A 22,836-nucleotide genomic window follows, 5' to 3' on the forward strand; every position below is an offset into this window, starting at 1 on the left:
CACATTGGCCAATTTAGTTTATTCAATTCACCTGGAATGTCTTTGGACTGTGGGGGGATCTGGAGCACCTAGAGGAAACCCACACAAACTACACACTACAAAAAAACCCCAACCTAATTTTACTGAAATCTGTGTGGAAATAACCCAGTATTGAACATATATTTATATGAACGTACCTTTAAAAAAAAAAAAAAAAAAAAAAAAAAAAAAAAAAAAAAAAAAAAAAAATATATATATATATATATATATATATATATATATATATATATATATATATATATATATATATATATATATATATATATATATATTATTATTATTATTTTTTTTTTTTTTTATATTTCCCAAATTATGTTTAACGGAGCAGGGACATTTTCACAGTATGTCTGATAATATTTTTTTCTTCTGGAGAAAGTCTTATTTGTTTTATTTTGGCTAGAATAAAAGCTTTAAAAAAAATTTTAAAAACCATTTTAAGGTGAAAATTATTAGCCCCTTTAAGCTCAATTTTTTTCGATAGTCTACAAAAATAAAACAGGGGGCTAAAAATTCTGACTTCAACTGTGTGTTTAATGTGAAATTTAAACAATAAATCTATTTTCATCATTAAGTAATTGGCCAAAATCCAAGCTTGATTGAGAGCTGTAAATATAGTAACTTGTATTACAATAAAGTTTCCATGGGTAATTTCCTAATTTATTTAGTAATATTTGTAAATTAATATAAAAAATGACTTCAACCATATTTACTAATGCATTCAATTTTTTTGAAAATGTATATTATTTTAATGAACTTATTACAATAAAACCATTAAAAAAAACATTTTAAAAATCCAAACAATGGAGTTCAATGTCGAATACTCTAGTCATGCTGAACCTGCCTTTGCCTTAATTTACACGCTGTTGTCTTCTGCTTCATTAAGAGACAGTATGTACATTTTTTAAAAATCTGATTCATTAAAACATTTAATTGAAACATTTAATTTCAGTTAGCTTTTTTGTAGCTAAACAATAAAACAAACAAACGGTTACCTTAAAATGGAAATGAGAATCTCTGTTAAAGGCAGTCCCTAACCCTTCCAAATCATATTACCTCTGGCGGACCAAATCAAAGGATACAAAAGTACGAACTTTGGCCCGCAGGCCCTAGTTTGGGTATCTCTGGTAGAAACCCCTCATGTTTGGTTTTGTAGACTATCATAGAAAATAGATTAAATGATGAATATCTCATAAACCTGAAAGATCATTTGTTCAATATCAACATGTATTACTAATGTTAACTGAACAACAGACTTGATGGTGATATGCAGGGACATTTTTAGACCATCAGGCATAATATAAACATAATTTTGGTAAATGTAAAAATTGGATTGCTGAAATTCTTGTAATATTTAGGTACTTAAAACGATCAACCAAAATTGAAAATGTTATTGAAATGCTATACCCATAATATTTACCCAACAATATTGTTCCAAACATATTAGATCTATTTTTCTTCTTTGAAAGTCAATTGAGTCAAATGCTGGTTTGGACCAAGCTGAATTACACCGTAAAAGAAAGGACAAAAAGCATTGAAATATTGAACAGAATAACATCCGCACAGAATGTCTTTCATTTCACAGGAGAATGAGCCAGGTTTGGAATCAATGTAAATAAATCAAAACAGAAACATACATGTGCCCTACATACGTATGACTGAGAAGATCGTGTCTAATGTGAAAGACATTTAAAAGTGTTGTCCTTCCTGAGGTATGACAGTTGCTGGCGCTGAGGTTGACACAGCTGTCTGGGAGAGTCTGCTGCTGCTCTCGCAACGATGGGAATAGAAAAGGTCAGAGGACACTCGCATGTCAGTTGATGTCAAAACAGGTGCGAGCAAATCAGAGGTAAGCAGCTTATTCCATGCCACACAAACGTGCTGAAAATGGCTCTTTGAGTAATTTGAATTTCTTGGTTGGTATTTTGTTGTCAATTCACCTTTATTATTTTTCCTGCGGGATGACAATTTCTTTAATTTGCCATGAAAGTAAAGTTTGAAAGTAAAGTACAGTTTAACATCTCTAGTTGGGTATAATTTTTGTTTTCCGATACCCGTGCCAATTCGATAAAATGGTAATGGTGCCAAACCTACGGTGGCCGGGAGAGTTTAACATGCTGCAATTAAAGAAAACACTTTTATCAAAAAAATGCCAGCAAATTAAGAAAAGATCCTCATTGGTTTTACACAACACAATCTCACGGCAATTCGTAACTTTTTGATTTAGTGGCTAATTCGTATGAATTCGTACAATCTAATTCATACAATTTAGTACGATTTGCTCATCCCCCAATGGCGGTTGGGTTTAGGGGTGGGGTTAGATGCCACGTCTCCTTAAAATCGTACAATTTGGTACGACTGAACTCGGTACGAATTAGCCACTAAACTGACAAAGCGTAAAATACTTACGTTTTCTCGTGAGATTAGGCTGGGTTTACATCATACATGTTGCAAATCCTTACAACGCAAACACATTTAAAACAACATGTTGCAATTTCTCACAAACCAAACAAATTATACGTTATAATTACAAGTTATAAATTATAATTATTCCACCAAATAGCACAGAAGACAATGGAAATGTTGCAAGGGAACTCTAAAACAGGATGGACACCAATCTTTAGACTATGGTTATTTGCAGCATGTTAAGCTCTCTTGGTCACCGTAAAAAACAGCGCCTAAATAATACTTGTATAAAAGCCACAAAAACATAGATATATAGAAAGATATAGACACTAGATATCGCATACAGACCGTGAGCATGCGCCGCCGCCATATTTGTACAGTGCTCACAGGACAAATGTCATTTAAGCGCACTAGACTTAAAGCGCCTGGACTTTTGGGCCGTGTACAGGTGTAGTAATGAGCAAACAAAGAAAACAAAGCACAAAGGCATCACATTTTATAGGTAAACTTTTGTTTTTTTACGTTTTGTATGTTACAAACTTTTGTGCTAAACAAGTATTGATACAGTCTCTTACTGCACTGACCATGAAGCAAAGTAGGACCAACTCGCACTAAATTCTAGCTTATGCTAGTTTTGTTGAATAAAATCAGCAAACAAAGTAAATGAAATATGACAACAAGATGATGCAGTGCCAGAAACTTCTAAGTGAAGTAACGGTTGAAGTTGAAGTAACTTATAATGATGCCTGATAACATTACAGTGTCTGCAGCTCAGTGTGTATACTGTCCACCCTAAATGATTGAATATTACAAATGTTATATACCATTTAGATCAGAAAGGTGGATGTGCACATTGAGACACAGGGATATCAATAGTTCACACGAGTCATTCATAACGGAGATTCATTTACAAATGAATCGCTCCCTCCGTTAGAATTAGAAGTGAAAGCGGGTGAGGGGCTGTGTTTCAGGACATGGATTAGATCAAATTTAACAGGGAGGGAGGATAATACATTTCAACGCACACAAACACTTATCCATCAATGGAGAAAAGTGATGTAAAATGATAATTTTCATAATTTAAAAGAATATTTGAATATTGACCATCAGGAAAACTCCCGATTGTAGATATATGTATAAATGTTTATATGGCTACAGATGGCCAGTCCTCCACTACACCTACCACATTCATTTGAAAGGAATGCTACCCTGTACTAAAATGGCAGCTCTATTGACACATGCCATCCAATAGACAACAACAGAGTAGGCGATATCTAATGTATCTATGCACCACACAAAAAGATGACTCTCCCTATATACCCCTTTAAGTTTTTTTTTGTGACACTGGGAATATATGTGCGATAAGCAATACTGTTGATGTTGTTGAGTGTTGTATAATGACATGCACACAAATAATTGGCACATAAAATTAATTTAATGCACTTCTTTGCGATATGGATATTGTATACTATATATATATATATATATATATATATATATATATATATATATATATATATATATATATAAATATACTAGTATCGCAATGATAATGTTTCAATATATTGTGCAGCCCTTATAGTTTGAATTACGAGGACACATGGCATGTCCTCATGAACCACCCCAACATTATAATACATAGGTCATACCCTTGTCAATATACAAAAATGTCCACCAAATCACCAAAACACACACACACACACACACACACACACACACGCACACACACACACACACACACACACACGCACACACACACACACACCTGTTTACTCTGACCATAGCTTTTATATGCTTTTTTCCAGTCTCGTGTTGGCTAAAGCTTTAGTAATGAGGTAAATGCACACGGATATTTAATTTCAGTCAGCCAGCCCCAGGGCTTCTGGTTGATTTTCATCCCATACAAAATTGCCTCATTTAAGACATGATTTCTTTTTTTTAAAAAGCAGCAATCACTGCCTTGCTGAGATACGATGTAAAGTGGGTATCAGACCAAACAAGAAGCACTGCATTAAATTCTATTTTTCCATGCCATGTCTTTAAAATATGGAAATTAATTTTACCCCAGTATTTACAATGGAATTTCTGCGCTGACTTGCAGCTAATGACGATGCCTGCGTTTAAACATTTTTTCATCTCTTTTTATGCTTTAACAACCAAATAGATGCTTAAGTCTACTTAACTGAATGTATTGTAATTACATTACAACATCGATGCTGTAAAAGGAACCTTATGAAATTGAAAATAGTCACATTAAGCTTTCACCGGAAGTTTATCAGTGGCTGAAAAACACTAGCTGTGCATATAGCCCACTGAAGGCTAGATATTATTAAACAGCAGACCAAATGGTCATATGGCAGGAAATGCACCTTTGACCTCATCTGGTCGCTCCTTGAAGACCTACATAAAAGAGGCAAGGTGTCAGAGAAGATGCGTTGGTTCAACTGGTGTCAGCAATCACACACTATGAGCGGCCGAGGCCAGAGAATGAGCATTGGTGGTCAGGGTAAGATTGGGGTGACTAGGTCAAACCTGGCACGGTAACGTCAAATGACTAATGAACAAAGTATAATAGGTGTGGGAAATGAAGGATTCTACACTGAAGTCTACTGAAGCCATGATGTGCGACAAATAAGTAATATACTGCGATTGTCACTTCAGTGTTAAGATGGTCATTCACAATATGTCATCAATTGTTGTGGATTTTTTGGTCCATGCATCATGGTTCTTTCATCATATTTTCTGTCAAAAAGTAATATATGGGGTGTCAGAGCAAACTATTGACATGATGGTGCACATAAATTATACATACATATTTTATTATATTTTCAATGAATTTACCACAAAAACCCACTTACCATAGTTCAAACATATACTTTAATAGTAAAAACTAAATAAAATAAAACACAGTTAACACAATCGAATATCAAGCATTGCGATAGTTATTTATTAGATATCTTAATTAATTTTGAAGATAGAGTAGCTTAATTTCTTTTATTTGGGTTGGAGCTGCGCGTTCTGTTACTTCCTGTTTACAACCGGGCAAAATGGCGGCGCCCATGCGAATGGCACCACGGAGCATGTACAGTCTCTAAAACGACCGGCACATTTTTTTGAGAAATCAGTTTGAACACAGAATTTAAAGAATAAGTGATCCATAAAGAGTTTTCTGGGGGGTTGCACGCGTAGGCTACACAGCCCCGACTCATCTTTTTTTATACGACGCATTGACGGTCTGCAGTGCTCTGCGGCATGTTCTCGCTCGCTGTGTGTGCTCGTTATATCCGATCGTTAGAGAGTAAATTAACAGCGGATTGAACCGCAGACGAAACGGGGAAATATAAGCCGATTAATGCTGTTGGTAGTGTTGAAATCATCAAACTGAAGCTCTAGCAGGCATGCGGTGTGTGAAGGCGCTTCAGCTCACCCTTGCGGTCATCAAACCAGATGCTGTGGCTCATCCACTCATACTGGAGGTGAGATGATGATGATTACACTGCTCTCCACCTGTTATTATCAGCAGCACCTGTCTGATTACATACACAGATGAAGAAAAGTCAATGGCAGCAGACCATATGGAGTCTATATTTTTTATGTTCAAGAACTATTTTTGTCAAGTCTCCCCTATTTCATTGACAGGGAGACCAGAACTAGTTTTTTTTACTGGAGAATGAGGATATTTTCACAAGCAGTTGTTTTGGATTTTAGGTTTTGTAGTTTTTATTCCTATAGTAATTTATAGCAATCTATTTCATATTAGTGCTTATATTGTAGATGCTACATTGTAAAAATCAGTCATGATTTCAATGGTAAAAAATGTGTAACCTGGTTGACAGTAAGCTTTCTTTATGTATATATAAATTCGATATAAATTAGGTAAAATAATATATAAGAATAACTGTAAATTTACTTTCTCAGAATACCCTCCATTACACTTCATGTTTTTTTTCTTTGACTTTACTGTTTTGTTTTTTCCCCTCATATTCCATTGCTTTCCTTTTTCCTGTTGCCATTATGGTGTTTTGTAGATGTGTGAATAACACTGATTGCCTTCTAAATATTAATATGTTTTTTTATTATTTTTGTGGGAAAAGTTGTTTTAGTTTTGGTTCATTATATGACTTTATCATCTCTATATGCTTATGGTTGTGTAACAAAGGATATGATGTGTATATGTTAGTACATCAAAACATTAGTGTATTAACATTATAAGCTAAAGAAATATGGTAGTAAAAATTAAACATTTATTTTATGGTTTGTACCATATTTTAACAGTAAAATGCTGGAAACTAGCGCTGCTTTTTTAGCGTAAATTAAGATATTTTTTACAGTGTAGTATATTTTCTATACTAGTACTACTGATGAATTCCAGCGTTATGGATGTGACATTTGCAGTAAAAGCTTAAAACATAAATCACAGAGTTATGTGATCACAAAAATATCTATCTGCAAACCTTTATTTGTATTTTAAATGAGAAAAATAAACATGCGTTATGGATGTGACCAAAAAAGTCTTACAACATATAATGCACTTTGTTAAAATTCTGTAGAATGAAACTGCACAACCCTAAAGAAATAATGCTCATCAAAAGGATAAGAGTTGTCTCAATATAGAACAAACATTAAAGTATTATTTATCTGAAATGTTACTGGCAGGGGACCATTTAGAAACGGGTAATTAATAATTATATGAATGTATGATCTCATACAGCCGCCCCCCTCACTTTTAAAACGTCCGCTACGCCTCTGGTTACTGGTAAGCATGGGCCCTCTGACTAGATGATATTGAAGAGCGTGGTGGGTGGGGGGTGGGCGGTAGGGGGTTGTTATTGCGGATGAAAGTGAAGAGCAAATTGGCGTGGGCCTTTGATAATGTCTTTGATGTTTTTGGGGCCCCCCATAAATGTATGGTCCCTTAGAATCTTCCTAATTTTCCCCACCCTAGCGGCGCCCCTGCTGGTAAGATTTTTGTTTTACTCTTAAGATTTGTATTTCAACTCTGCTGTGACTTCTCGCATTACTCATAACATAAGACGAGTATAAAAAAGTACTCATTAACTTATCTAGTGGTCCGAAACCTTATAGACCCTATTCACATTACCAGGTTTCTCAGTAGCGGAACTCGTTATAGTTGGGTAAACTTAGCGTGCAGTGAATAGGAAAATAAAACAAATAATTTTTTTACAGCTTTATTTGCTTAAATAATAACCGAAAAACTTCACTATGGTGTTATCAAGACTTTCAAAAAAAAAGGAATAAAATTGTGTGAGACTGTTGACCGCTGCCAGAGGAGAGAATAACATCAAATTTCACTCTCAGCCCCAGAGATGCTACATTAGAAACACCTCGCATTAGTGGTCATTCGTTCGTGTAATTTGATGCAAAGATCATATAATACATATAAATGTTCATACGATGTATATATATGCATATAAATGTTCATACGATGTATATATATGCATATAAATGTTCATACGATTTAAAAAAAAATCTAAATATTAAAAACTTTTAAGGATTCAAAATTATGATGACCGTTAAATGCGTCATAACAGGCTTGTGAAAAGGGTCCATTGAGGTTTTTTCCTGTTGAACAAAACAGCAGATAGTGTTCAGAGTGAGCACTTCTCAAAAAAAAAAAAAGATATTTAGAAGAAATGGAAACCAATAACTATTGACAAACATTGTAGAAAAAGTAAAATTACATGGAAGTTGGTGGGTACAGGTTTCCAACATTCTTCCAAATATCTTCTGTTGCATTAAAAAAAAAGATACTCTAACAGAAAAAATGGAAGGAGGAGAGTAAATTATGACTTCTTTTTTCATAGAGGGGGGGAGTAAATCTCAATAAAGTCAGCGTGAAATTAAAATGTATGTTTATTTTGCCAGCTCACATTGTTATTCCTAAAGTGAATAATTTAAAGTGCGCAAATTGTTTTGGTAATCTTCAATTAAAATCTGACCATTTGCTTTCATCTTTGGAGTGGCGGTTCTTCTGTTAACGTCAACCTGATGGCTTCCAAAGCAACTGTTTATCAATATCTTTAACTACTCCCCTCTTACTATTAGTTTAGTATGGGAGGGTGATGCTTAAATAAAGCTCATTTTGATTGCTTTTAATGAGCAAAATTCAAAGTCAGTGGAGAATTAAAGCTACATAATAATTTGTCTTTACTAATAAACCGAGCAAAAGTCTCATCAGATGTAATTTCCGCTCTCCAATACTTCAAAGAGATAAAGGTGTCTTTAATTAGCAACAATTTGCTCTGATGCGATGTGGTTTTAAAAAACTGAAGCCTAGAACTGATTTAATTCACACCAGCATATTTTAAATGAAATGTTTGTGTATTCATTTGGAGTGAGACGTGCTTTCATCACTCAGCCTTTACTCTCCTTCTTCTGGGAGATTGAAACACTTAATTAACTCTTTTTAATTTACTTTTTTATGATCTTTGTTGATGGAAAAGATAAAATAAAAATCCCTACAAGCTTCCATTAGCATGTAGCGACACATTTATTACAGACAGCGATTTCAGTTTTATGCAGATGCAACATTCTTTAATATATTATTACTTTTAATTTCAGGCTCTTCATCAGAAGATTCTGGAAAACTTCATTATAATTAGAAAGAAAGATCTGATATGGCGAAAAGCTGATTCGGAGATGTTTTATGCTGAACATACAGGTAAAAACTGTTTTTTTTATTCTATGAAACACTGGATGAATGAAAACGCTGTGGGGTTTGTATGAGACTGAATGGTGAAGCACATGCGTGGGTGGTTGTCTGTGTGATGCGTGATTTTAACAGCGTGACTCATAGTAAAAGGCTTCACACAACCTGCAGATATAATGTAGAGACAGCATGTGGAGAGTGAACATGTTAGTCAGTCTCAGCTTATCTGATCCTGCATCCAAAGAAAAGCAGCTGCCTCACATTCAGATGTCTGAATAATATATGCACACGAGCCTGTTCAGATCACGTTAACAGATTGCAGAAGAAATCTGCGGAATAAAACAAATCAACCTCACTGGTTTATTCGTAATTGATAAACTGATTCAAAAAACAGTCAGTGTTTTTAAAAATAAAAATTATAATCTCTGTTTTTTTTTTATTTTACAGGACGTTTCTTCTTTCAAAGACTGGTTGAATTCATGTCGAGGTAATTTTAACTATTATTTCCTTGTTTAACTGTCAAGGTTTTAACTAATAATACTTTGGAAATTTACATGTTTATTTATACATACAATGTACATACACATATATTTTCTATGCTAATTTTGTGAAATGTATGTAAAAAAATGATAAAAAAGATAAGATTTCCCTGTTAATTGTGAGGGAAAAGTCTGAATTAACAAAATCACAGTTACCCTTTTCATTGTGAATTATAAACTCAGGATGAGATGAATTTAAAATTTAAAATACGATAAAAATGTAATAATATGAAAAAATATTATATTATTAGATATAAATTCTGAATTGCTTTTGTTTATTTTAGAAATTCTCACAATTCTGGCTTGCAAACTTGCTATTTTTATATGCGCAGCCTATGGATCATCCAGACATCTGTTGTTTTACATTAAAATATTCTGTAAATAGTACCTTTTTTATATATTTTGTTCTGTTTCATTCATTTATTTTCACATGTATTCAGACTTGAGGGTTCATTATGCTGTTATACAAAGTACAATTTGTTAACATTTCATCTATTTTATGAAAAGTTTCCTGGTAAAAACGTGTTCACATTACTGAGAAGAATGACTGATGTGGAACTTTCTAAAATTGTATGTTATTTAACTGAACATGCATTTATAAAGGTTATAGGTTAACCGCTTGCAGTTCACAAGCACTTTTCAGAGGTTTTCAGAAATTAATTGCCTCAAATTATTATCACGCATTCATAGAAAAGAAGATCTTCTTTCAGTGGATTTTTGAGGTCAGCAAGTTTGGGGACAGTTACATTTTGAAAGAAGTGAACAATTCAGACAGCAAAGATGCATTCAATTTATTGATGGGAACACTAAAGAGACTTATTGGGCCTATCATACACCTGGCGCAAGGCGCGACGCAATTGTTGTTTGCTAGTTTCAGCTTGGTACAAGAGTCGTTCTGACATTTTGCGCCACGCTGTTTAACTAGCAAATGCATTTGCGCATAAACGTGCGCCCATAGGCGTTCTGGTCTAAAAAAGGAGGCGTGTTGAGGCGCATTGCTGGCGCGTTGCTATTTTGAGGAACTTAAATAGACGGTTCAATAGACCAGATCAAAGCTGGTCTACTGTCCAGCGCAGAGCGCGTTAGTTATGCGCCTCGCTTACATGTTGCTTAATACACACAGAGTGAACAGCAATACGCAAATATCTTTACAAATCAAAAAGAATTAAAATATTAAGGATATATATAGGATATAATAAGTATATATGTATATATATATATATATATATATATATATATATATATATATATATATATATATATATATATATATATATATATATATATATATATATATATATATATATATATAAAGGAGTAAAATATTGCAAAAAATTCTATTTTCTAGCCTACATAAATATAAAAACCATACTTTCATGCCTACTTCATCTCGGGGGGCCTTTTCAATTTATTCATAATAATTTGCTTTTGTATAATGTTATTATTATTAGGATTATTATTTATTATATGCATATTTAATTTTTTTTTTATTAAAAACAAGCTTAGATTTGCCCACCTGTCAGGTTTTAGACCATATGGGGCATAGCATGTGTATTTAGATATAACTCAGTTGTTTGAACACACTTCGTTATTATTGTTCATTTATTCATTTGCTGGAAATTAGAATTGAATTTAGAAATGGTTTTGAAACAAATCTTTGTGCTTAATAAACAAAATTAATTATGTATAGGTTAATAGATGTCTGTGCGTACAACACGTTTCCCTATTCCAGAGAGTGAAAGTAAATAATGAGGAGGCTCATCTCTCATTCTCACACTGTAGATGCTCTGTTTAACTGTTTTATTGCTAGTAAAGGGTTCAGTTTTTCCACTTACAAAGTTTGCCATGTAAATAGCAAATGCACCATGGCGCGACGCAACTGACTCTTAAAGGGAATGGGAGATAAGGCTCTGATTGGTTTATTCTCAAAACACACCTATAAGCTATTAAGAAAATAAGCTCAACCCTGTAAGACCATGCGCCGTGGCACAAAGACGTTTTCCCGTCCTTAAAATAGCAAAAGTGGATTCTGACACGCCCTTAATGTGTTTGCGCCCTGCACTTTGCGCATGGATCGTCAAAATAGAGCCCATTATGTTACAAAAGATTTCATGAACAAATATGAACCAATAAGCGAAGAACCAGTGGTGGTCAGAAATAAAGAACTAGCATTTTATTACTTTTTTCAGATGTTTACTATCCTGTTGTCATTTTGCCATTGTTTATTAGTTCATTTGTTGGAGATTTTTACAACTGTAATACAGGTATGTTCCAAAAAAATTTAATATTGAGGGAAAGTCCATTTATTTCAATAGTTTGTTTCAAAAAGTGAAATTTGTGTGTTATATTAGTTCACTACACACAAAGTGAAATATTTCAATATTCCTTTGACACAGTTGAGGTATTATGGTAGTCCAAGTTGCTTTGATATCGGCCTTCAGCTCATCTGCATTTCGTGGTCTCTGTTCCCTCTACTTCTTCTTGACAATAGCCCATAGATTTTCAATGGGGTCAGGGTCAGGTGAGTTTCCTGGCCAATTAAGAATAGGGTACTGGTAGCTTTGGCATTGTGTGCAGGTTCCAAGTCCTGCTGGAAAATAAAATCATCATCTCCAAAAAGCTTGTTGGCAACAAGAAGCATGAAGTGCTCTAAAACATCCTGGTATAGAGCTGCGTTGACTGTGGACTTGATAAAAGACAGTGGGCCCACACCAGCATATGACACAGCTCTCCAAACCATCACTGACTGTGGAAACCTCACACTGGACTTTAAGCAGCTTGACTTTTGTGACAAAATTTGCATTCATCTGAAAAGAAGACCACTGCGCAACAGACCAGTACTTTTTCTCTTTAGCCCAGCACAGATGGTTCAGGAATGTCTTGACACATGGAATTCTACAGCTGTAGCCCATGTCATGCAGATGTCTGTATGTGGTGGTTCTTGATGCTCTAAAACCAGCATTGCTAAACAATCCTCTCAAGGCTGCGGTCAAACTCGTGCACCTTTTCCAGCCACATTTTTCCCTTCCTCTTAACACTTTATTAATATACTTAGATACTGCACTCTGAGAGCATCCAAATTATTTTGCAATTGCCTTTTGAGACCTTTCCTCATTATGGAGGGTTCCAATGATAGTCTTTTGCACAGCCATCAAGTCAGCAGTCTTCTCCATGATTCTGAAGCCTACTAAGCCACTAGATTGAGACATAGGGAGCCTACAATGTTGAACTTTGTCATGATATTCTAATTTTGTGAAATACTGGATTTGTTTTTGTTTTCTTCGTCTTTTATCCATAATCATTCAAATTTAAACAAATTAAGGCTTGAAATATTTTACTTTGTGTGTAGTGAACTAATATATCACACAAGTGTCACTTTTTGAAACAAATTATTGAAATAAATGGACTTTTCCTCGATATTCCCTTGATATTTGTATGATAATTAAGGTTAATGTTTTAAATTTACATGCACTTTGTACAATTATGCTCCTAAAGCTATCCATACTAAAGCATCCAGAAAAAACACTATAGTAATTTATATAAATAAATACTATAGTGTTTTAAATAGGCATAGGCCGGTAAAAGATTCTGACGGTATGATAACCTTGGATAAAAATATCATGGTTGCACGGTATCACGGTATTGTGCTCACTGCTCTAAAATAAATATTTTTTAAATGTCTGGGTAAAAAAAACAAACCTTTTTTTTCTCCTTTGAAAACAATATATTTTATTTTTTGAAATATTTATAATATTTTGGCACAGTGGACATGTCAGGCTAAGCAATTTAAATGAATCGTTGACTTCTGCTGTCTTCATATGTTTCAAAAACACAGATTTCTTTACAATTTAAAATGCCATCTTTGGATATTTTTTTTCTGCTGGAGATACTGTTGTCCTAATAAATTGTAAAAAAATGTAAATAAAAAATATTACATACCTTTGGAACGGTATTACAGAAAATGTTGACAGTTTTAAAACCTTGACTTTTCCAAACCATGGTATACCTTAAATGGTTATCGTCCCATGCCTAGTTTGTAACCATATTATAGTAAAGTACTTTAAGTAATCTGTTGTCATAATTCTATTATTTCTATGGTAAAAAACAGCTATATTAAACAAATTACCCAATACTGGATTATCTATAAATATAGGGTATATTATACTGCAAAACTCCATAGTTTTACTGTAGTAAAGTTTAATACAGCATTTAATAATGTTTAGTTGTTCACTGTAGGAAATACTACAGTATGCTGTCATTAACAAAGTGTTGTAAATAATATAAAATATACAGTATACAATTAGTATTATAGTATTAATAGTAGTATTTACTATAATTGGGAATTCAATATGTTATGCTATCGGTCCTTTTGAAAGTAATAATTAATGCAGATATGATCTTTCATCTGTGGAGAAGGGACATCAGTGCTCAAAGACGGTGAAACGGATGTTTCCATGGCAGCCTGTCCTCTGAACATGTCTTTGTCTATGAAAGATGAAACATTAGCCTGTGCTTATTTTAGTCTTCATTTTAAAAACAAGCAACTGATTATTCCCCAAGTTTCTATCCTTTTTGTGTGCCTGCAGAGCCATTAAGGTAGTACTTTTCAGGTCTGAATGCACCATCGACGTCTTGTAGCAAATTATGTCACTCTTCTGTTTTGATTCAGTTCTGTTTTTCCATCTAGAAAAAACACAGAGCTAATCCCGCTATTCACTTTAATTCTTATTTCCACAATAGCGGCCCAATGAGAGCGTACATCTTAGCCAGGGAAGACGCTATCACTCACTGGAGGATGATGATGGGGCCGACTAAAGTTTTTAGAGCTCGTTTCAGTTCTCCAGAGACCCTTCGGGGCCAGTATGGACTGACTGACACCAGAAACACCACTCATGGATCAGGTAGAGTAACACTCACATGTTTTGATGATTTTCCAAGCTAGATATTTTAAAGGATCAGTTCACGTCTAGAATTAAATACCCATCATTTACTCAGCTTGCAACGAAACTTTAAATGTGTTACTTTATTGTTTATGATTTAGAATTTTTTTTTGTTATTTTGTTGTGTGTAGTTTGATTTTGTTGAATGAATTAAGTTATGGTTGGGGGACTTTAATTATGACACTGAGATTACGGAGCCTATCGCATATATGACACGTATAATAATGGACATGAAGCAAAGCAGGCCAGGCATTGAACGCTAGGTGAAACACGGCAAAAAGGCATGGGTATACAGCTGATTCACAGATTCCCCATTTATTAAACCATTCCTGGTTTAAGGGAAAATAAGGTAATTTGGTTTATTTGTTTAAGATTAATGTTTGATTGTTGATGTTGGCCTAGTGTTTTAATTTTTGGGATTTATTTGTGTTTGTTTGTTTTCTCTCTAGTTCTCACGGTGATTCATGATGCAATGTTGTGTAATGGTTCCATGGGATGTGACCAATAAATGAATCGTGTACCATCAGTGAAACACTTAATCATCTTTTAACCAGGACGCGACACAGCTCTTTGTCATCCAAGATGTTAAAGATGCTATTGAATAAAAATCTGGATATACCTAGCCATAACTAAATAATAAGAGATCAGTACACAGAAATGGCATGTTGTGAGCCTCAAACACCGTTGCTTCTCATTCTCCAGTATGTGTAAAATCCCACTGATTAACAGGCCAATCAGAATAAAACAGACTCTGCCTGAAGTGTGCATATTAATGATCCTGTGAATTGTCAGAGTCTGATTGGCCACAACATTTCCTTATGAGATTAGAACAATGATATATGTTTTAAACACTTTTAAGTTTATATAATATTATCTTTACTTACTATATGTGTGGGACTCTGATTTTAGAAATGGGTCAGGCTTAAAGGGAGAGTAAAGAGCAGTTTTGTGAAACAGGCAGCCACACGGGATCATTAATATCAGGGTTTGTACGGGTGCTGAAAATCCTGGAAAATGCTTGATTCTTAATATAGTGTTTTCAAGGTTAGGAAAGTGCTTGGATCTTGGACAAAGTGCTTGAACCTGCTTGAATTTAAAATTGTCGGGCTCGAAATTGCAACGGTTTTGGTTGCATATGCACCCAAAATTTTGTCTATGCGAGCTCAACATATATTTGGGAGCATTTGTGCGAGTGCATAAAATTGTTGTCATCCGACCAGTTTTCACTGCAAAATGTTCACCACATGCATGTATTTAGGAGACATTCACACAGAATGCATATTTGCACCTAAAAACGCCAAACAAATCGCACAGAAATAGTTGAAAACAGACTTGTCAATTTGCTACTACATTCAAACAAAATCTGAATGTAAGCTGATTTTTTGAGATGTCAACTTTAGGTAAAAGCAGACCAAACTTGAAAAGATACTTCATCCAATAACTGAACTTTAAACATTTTTTTTGCCAGTTTTGGGTGAACTATCCCAATAAATCTATGCTCCAAAATATTCAACAATTTAAATTGAAATGTCATATTGTGTTTTTTAAAATAGCACAATGGATTTAAATGTGAAAAAGTACATACAGCATATATAAACGTAATTTACTTTGGTTGTTAGGTGCTGGAAAAGCATAAAAATGCACCTTGAAAGTGCTTGAAATGTGATGGAATTTGAAGTTGGAAAAGGTGTAAGAACCCCGTAATATGCACACTCTAGCAAGCATCTGATTGGCCACTGATATATATTTTCTCCCTCTAATATTAAGTTTATATAAGACTATATTTACTTATTATATGTGTGAGACTCTTATTTTGGAAATGGGACAGGCTTAAGGCTGATTTATACTTCTGCATCAAGCTTGCACCTCTCAAAAAATTTAACTACACATTGCACCGAAGCATAGCGCAAGCTGTGATTGGTCAGCTTGGTACCAGTGACGAGTGTGGGCAGTGCTGAGAGCTGCAAGTGCAATGAAATGAGTATCAAGTCTTGTGAAGGAGTTCCGGATGGAAACTTTTGTTTTGTCTTTATTCAATTATTTAGTCATTTTCTTTTTCGGCTTAGTCCCTTTATTAATCCGGGGTCGCCACAGCGGGATGAACCGCCAACTTATCCAGCATATGTTTTATACAGCAGATGCCCTTCCAGCTCCAACCCATCTCTGGGAAACATCCATACACTACGGACAATTTAGCCTACCCAAATCCACCTGTACCGCATGTCATTGGACTGTGGGAGAAACCAGAGCACCCGGAGGAAACCCACGCTTACGCAGGGAGAACATGCAAACTCCACACAGAAATGCCAACTGACCCAGCCGAGGCTCGAACCAGCGACCTTTTTGCTGTGAGGCGACAGCACTACCTACTGCGCCTACTGCACCTACTGGGCCTGTTTTGTATTTACCTTATGATTAAAGTTGTTGCACGTCCGCCAGTTCCAGCCTCTGAATGAGCACCTTTTAGCTACTTGTAGCCTTCAGAAAAAACAAAATACCCGTGAAGAAACTCGACACAGAGTAACATAAAAACCTCACTGCCAACTAGCGTCTCGGAAGTGTTATGCAGAGCAACACAAACAGCACAAAAAAGTATAAATGCCTGACTACGTGCAAGGCAGGTGCCGTGGGTCAAGCAAATCACTCAACTTGGAAGTATAAACCAGCCTTGAAAGGAAGAGTAAATAGCAGTTTTGAGAAACCGGCAGCCACCTATGATCTCATCTGCATATACTAACGTCAGAAGGCAAAATGCGGTATTTATGGATTATAAATGTATTCATTGCTCCTTCTATAAGACATAAGATATGTTTAAATGTATCTTTAGATAGTTTAATGTATACTTGCCACATATTTTGTAACGAGGCAACAACCACACATAGGCTGCTGAATATATGCACATTTATGCATCATGTCATATCGCTCTGCTCTTACTGTGATTTTAATGGAGTGAATATACAGCTATAAACTTTATAAAACACTTTATCCATCCTGTTGGATCCAAATCTTTTAAACTGTAACTTTGATTTCATAAATTAAAGACTTCTTTCTTATCTACTCTAAACACTAATACATTATTATCTTTAATTCTTTCTTTCAGATTCCATTGAATCAGCCAAAAGAGAGATTTTGTTTTTCTTCCCAGAATTCAGCGCAGATGAGTGGATGATAAGGGAAGAGCCACGTTTTCGGTTGGGACTCACTGAATATAATGAAGAGAGCCAGATTCATACTGTCAAGCACACATGAGGATCACTGGACTGATGGTATTTCTGCAGTGTTACATGATTGTGATTTTCACCACGTTTTCCTTCTGCTGCACTTGATGATGTTTTCTTTGCATTGCCATGTTACTCTATTGTAACTTCAGACTTCTACCACAGCTCTGCCAACAGTTTTGTATATACTGTATGCGTATTTATGAACATATGTACTAGCGTTGTAGTAGGTGTAAAATAAAATGTAAATTTCCCCAGCATAACCAATATATTTAAATATATTGATACATTAGGTGTCAATGGAAATAAGAACTGTAATTCTGTGTTCATTAGACATTTGATTTTGATTTCAACTTTGGAAATTCAGTTTTTCTCAACCCCAGCAATTAAAATGATATTAGATAATTTATAAATTATAATTTAAAAATACTTACAACTACATCATTCAATGACTAAATTCTCGTTTTTTTCTTATTACTTGCATTTAAAATTGATTTTTACAGGGTTTCCATGGGTCATGGTATTTTTTGAATATCATTGAACTTTAAAAAAAATATATTCCAAACTTGACTGAAAGTCAGGGAATTTTTAGATATTTTTTCTTTTGTCCAAGTTATGGAATATCTGTATTTTTGTTGGCTGCTTTAAAGGTTGTTTCCATTCATTCAGTCATTTTACTTCGGCTTAGTCCCTTATTTATCAGGGGTCGCCACAGCGGAATGAACCGCCAATAATGAACCAGCTAATGAATCAGCTAACTACTGAGCCACCGTGCCGCCATTGTTTCCATTTATCAAAATTTAATTTTACTGTTCCATTTTTAATCTTACATTAATTGTTTCATGCCTGTTGTTATGGTTAGGCTATTGTTCTGCTCCAATTTCTTTCTTTCATAAAGTAAATGTGATGCATATTTGTCCACCAGGTAAAACAAGAATAAGATTTTGCTGTACATTTGACTGATTTTGGTTACTGGAATCTACATTTTAACTGATCAAATTTAGTTCCACAGCTAACCCTATTTGGACCTTTAGAAATGATAACATTCAGTTGTTATCAAACTTTAGAGACTTTAAATAAATACATTTAGAAAATATGATTATGTAAAGGCATTTTTAATACTCTTTTTATTCTTTTGTAACAATACATTTGATCAAAAACAAACAGGAGGGAATGTATGCTTATTACTTTTTTCTGTCTTCAAGTGGTAAAATATGTTAGTAAATATAGAAACTTACATTAACCTATATTAATATGTGATGTAAAAATGGGAATGGGAAGGTTTAAGATATTTTGACAGTGTATTTATAATTGTAATCAGGGGAGTAGCGGACATTTTAAAAGTGGGGGGGACAACTGTATGACATCATACATTCATATAATTATAAATCACCTTTTTCTAAATGGTCTGTCTCTAAAAGTGAGGGGGACGTATCCCCCTGTCCCCCCCGGTTGCTGCGCCCCTGAGTGTAATTATATAAATCAATTGCATGCATAAAATGTGCATTGTACCAAATAACTAATTAAACTTTAACTACATAGTAATTAAGACCACCTAATAAAAAGGCTCAAACGTTTCGTACATTGGTAGTTATAACCAGCCAATCAAACACATGGCAGCAACTCAAATAGCATAGACATGTTTGAGGCAATCTGCTGGGGTTGAAACTGAGTGTAAGAACGGAGAAGAAAGCTGGTTTATTTGACTCTGAACAAGCCATTGTTGATGGTGTCAGATGGGCTGGTGATTTTGAAACACAATCATCTCTAAATTGTTTACAGAGAAGGTTTGAAAAGAGAAAATATGCACTTCTGTGCATGAAAAAGCCTTGTTGATGTCAAAGAAGAATGACAAGACTGGCTCATGCTGGGAGTAAGTAAAAGATCACATTGGTGTCACTCCTGTTAGCTGGGAACTGAAAAATGAGGCTACGATTGACACGAGTTCACCAAAAATTGGACTGAAGATTGGAAAAGTTTGCCTGGTCTGATGAGTTTTGTTTCTGCTGCAACATTTGGATGGCAGGGTCAGATATTCTACATAAACAACATAAAAACATGAATCAATACTGCCTTGAATTAATAATTCAGGATATGGTGTGTGGGAGATTTTTTTGGCACACTTGATGCCACTTATTACCAAGTTACCAACAGAGCATTGATAAAAGTTGGAATGAAACCAACATGTGCTGCTCTTATTTTTTTTAGTAGTGCTTGTTGTAAAAGATGCATCTGTGTTCGTCATTTTTTTGCCTTCATAATATTTTTTTTCAAATACCATAACCTTTCCTGCCCCCTCGAAATGACTTTTCTTCACTTCTGGTCACATGGGATGCCTTTAGGGTGGTGCTATCTGGACGTGTCTCGTTTCATCCATTCATCAATCTTCTTTCATTTTGTTAGCAAGACCATCTTCCAACATTACAATCAGATAATTCTCAAAGAACAAAATAATGCACCACCCTCCATTATAGGACCATTTCAATTGGATGTATTATGATATTGGAAAAAAATCTTAACTTCTGTTTCATGGCCACTTTAAATACCACAGCTAACCTGAATAGTAGGGTCTGTCTGCGGACTGCAAGACAGGGACGTAACATGAAGGGGCTTAATGGGCATAACTTGTAGTTATGGAGCCATGTAAAAACTATGTTGTCGGATGGTGCTTTAGTTATTAACATCTACACCTACTCCACTCCGAACCTCAATCAACAGTTATTAACGTCTATACCTACCACAACGTTAAACCCAACCATCATCATTATTAATGTCTGTACCTACCACAACCCTAAACCCAACCATCACATTTATTAATGTCTACACCTTCCCCAAACCTAAACCCAACCATCACAGTTAATAACGTCTACACCTTCCCCAAAACCCAACCATCACAGTTATTAACGCCTACACCTTCCCCATACCTAAACCCAACCATCACAGTTAATAACGTCTACACCTTCCCCAAAACCCAACCATCAGTTATTAACGCCTACACCTTCCCCATACCTAAACCCAACCATCACAGTTATTAACGTCTACACCTTCCCCAAACCTAAACCCAACCATCAGTTATTAACGTCTACACCTTCCCCAAACCTAAACCCACCCATCACAGTCATTAACGTCTACAACTTCCCCAACCCTAAACCCAACCATCACAGTTATTAACGTCTACACCTTCCCCAAACCTAAATCCACCCATCACAGTTAATAATGTCTACACCTTCCCCAAAACCCAACCATCACAGTTATTAACGTCTACACCTACCCCATACCTAAACCCAACCATCACAGTTATTTATGTCTACACCTTCCCCAAACCTAAACCCAACCATCAGTTATTTACGTCTACACCTTCCCCAAACCTAAACCCACCCATCACAGTCATTAACGTCTACACCTACCCCAACCCTAAACCCAACCATCACAATTATTAATGTCTACACCTTCCCCAACTCTAAACCCAACCATCACAGTTATTAACGTCTACACTTTCCCCAACTCTAAACCCAACCACCACAGTTATTAACGTCTACACCTTCCCCAAACCTAAACCCACCCATCACAGTTAAAAATGTCTACACCTTGCCCAAAACCCAACTATCACAGTTATTAACGTCTACACTTTCCCCAACTCTAAACCCAACCATCACAGTTATTCATGTCTACACCTTCCCCAAACCTAAACCCAACCATCAGTTATTTACGTCTACACCTTCCCCAAACCTAAACCCACCCATCACAGTCATTAACGTCTACAACTTCCCCAACCCTAAACCCAACCATCACATTTATTAATGTCTACACCTTCCCCAACTCTAAACCCAACCATCACAGTTATTAACGTCTACACTTTCCCCAACTCTAAACTCAACCACCACAGTTATTAACGTCTACACCTTCCCCAAACCTAAACCCACCCATCACAGTTAAAAATGTCTACACCTTGCCCAAAACCCAACCATCACAGTTATTAACGTCTACACCTTCCCCAAACCTAAACCCAACCATCAGTTATTAACGTCTACACCTTCCCCAAACCTAAACCCACCCATCACAGTTAAAAATGTCTACACCTTGCCCAAAACCCAACCCTCACAGTTATTAACGTCTACACCTTCCCCATACCTAAACCCAACCATCAGTTATTTATGTCTACACCTTCCCCAACCCTAAATCCAACTATCAGTTATTAACGTCTACACCTTCCCCAACCCTAAACCCAACCATCAGTTATTAACGTCTACACCTTTCCCAAACCTAAACCATCAGTCATTAACGTCTACACCTTCCCCAAACCTAAACCCAACCATCAGTTATTAATGTCTACACCTTCCCCAAACTTGAAACCACCCATCAGTTATTAACGTCTACACCTTCCCCAAACTTAAAACCACCCATCAGTCATTAACGTCTACAACTTCCCCAACCCTAAACCCAACCGTCAGTTATTAACGTCTACACCTAACTCAAACCTAAACCCAACCATCATCGTTATTAATGTCTACACCTTCCCCAAACTTAAACCCAACCATCACGTGTATTAACGTCTACACCTTCCCAAACCCTAAATCAAACCATCAGTTATTAACGTCTACACCTAACTCAAACCTAAACCCAACCATCACAGTCATTAACGTCTACACCTTCCCCAACCCTAAACCCAACCATCACAGTTACTAACGTCTACACCTAACTCAAACCTAAACCCAACAATCACAGTTATTAACGTTTATTATAGTTATTTGCAACCACAGGGGGCGACGCATGACGAAGTCAGCGAGTGGAGTTGCTAAATGAATTAAGATGATTTATCAAATGAATTGGTTTTGGATAAATTTGGAGAAAACTCATGAAAACATTTGATGAAAATGTTCTCTGTTAAGTATTTCCACCACCTTGCCAACAACATCTCGTTGTGACATCTCGCATGGTTCAATGGGATCTCGAAATCTGCAAGTTATGCCTCTAACTTACTACAAGTTATGCCCCTTCATCTTAAACCCTGGTCTTGCAGTCCGCAG

At 35.4% G+C, this 22,836-nt stretch overlaps 1 protein-coding gene across 3 annotated transcripts; it reads left to right on the forward strand.

Annotated features, from left to right (window-relative positions):
* The first annotated feature begins 1,784 nt into the window (after positions 1 to 1,784).
* Positions 1,785 to 18,202, forward strand: nme6 (NME/NM23 nucleoside diphosphate kinase 6). Of its 3 annotated transcripts, none has more exons than XM_056481456.1 (5): positions 1,785 to 1,885; positions 9,025 to 9,124; positions 9,560 to 9,599; positions 14,392 to 14,552; positions 17,692 to 18,202. In XM_056481456.1, exons 1-5 carry the CDS (start codon positions 1,847 to 1,849, stop codon positions 17,838 to 17,840), a joined length of 489 nt encoding a protein of 162 aa, XP_056337431.1. In that variant the 5' UTR covers positions 1,785 to 1,846; the 3' UTR covers positions 17,841 to 18,202. The 3 variants fall into 3 exon arrangements, with proteins under 3 accessions (XP_056337431.1, XP_056337430.1, XP_056337432.1); XM_056481455.1 differs by lacking the exon at positions 1,785 to 1,885 and adding an exon at positions 5,483 to 5,918; XM_056481457.1 differs by lacking the exon at positions 1,785 to 1,885 and adding an exon at positions 5,483 to 5,918 and having other exon boundaries at positions 17,737 to 18,202.
* Positions 18,203 to 22,836: the final 4,634 nt, after the last annotated feature.

Source organism: Danio aesculapii, chromosome 20 (genome assembly GCF_903798145.1).
Source record: "Danio aesculapii chromosome 20, fDanAes4.1, whole genome shotgun sequence".
Classification (NCBI taxonomy): domain Eukaryota; kingdom Metazoa; phylum Chordata; class Actinopteri; order Cypriniformes; family Danionidae; genus Danio; species Danio aesculapii.

What these genes read in the sequence shown, in the direction of transcription:
- nme6 (XM_056481455.1), top strand. Translation starts at nt 5,841, where the DNA reads ATGCGGTGTGTGAAGGCGCTTCAGCTCACCCTTGCGGTCATCAAACCA. An exon ending in CTCATCCACTCATACTGGAG is followed by an intron (nt 5,919 to 9,024) that starts GTGAGATGATGA and finishes TTTTAATTTCAG; the next exon opens with GCTCTTCATCAGAAGATTCT. An exon ending in CTGGTTGAATTCATGTCGAG is followed by an intron (nt 9,600 to 14,391) that starts GTAATTTTAACT and finishes TTTCCACAATAG; the next exon opens with CGGCCCAATGAGAGCGTACA.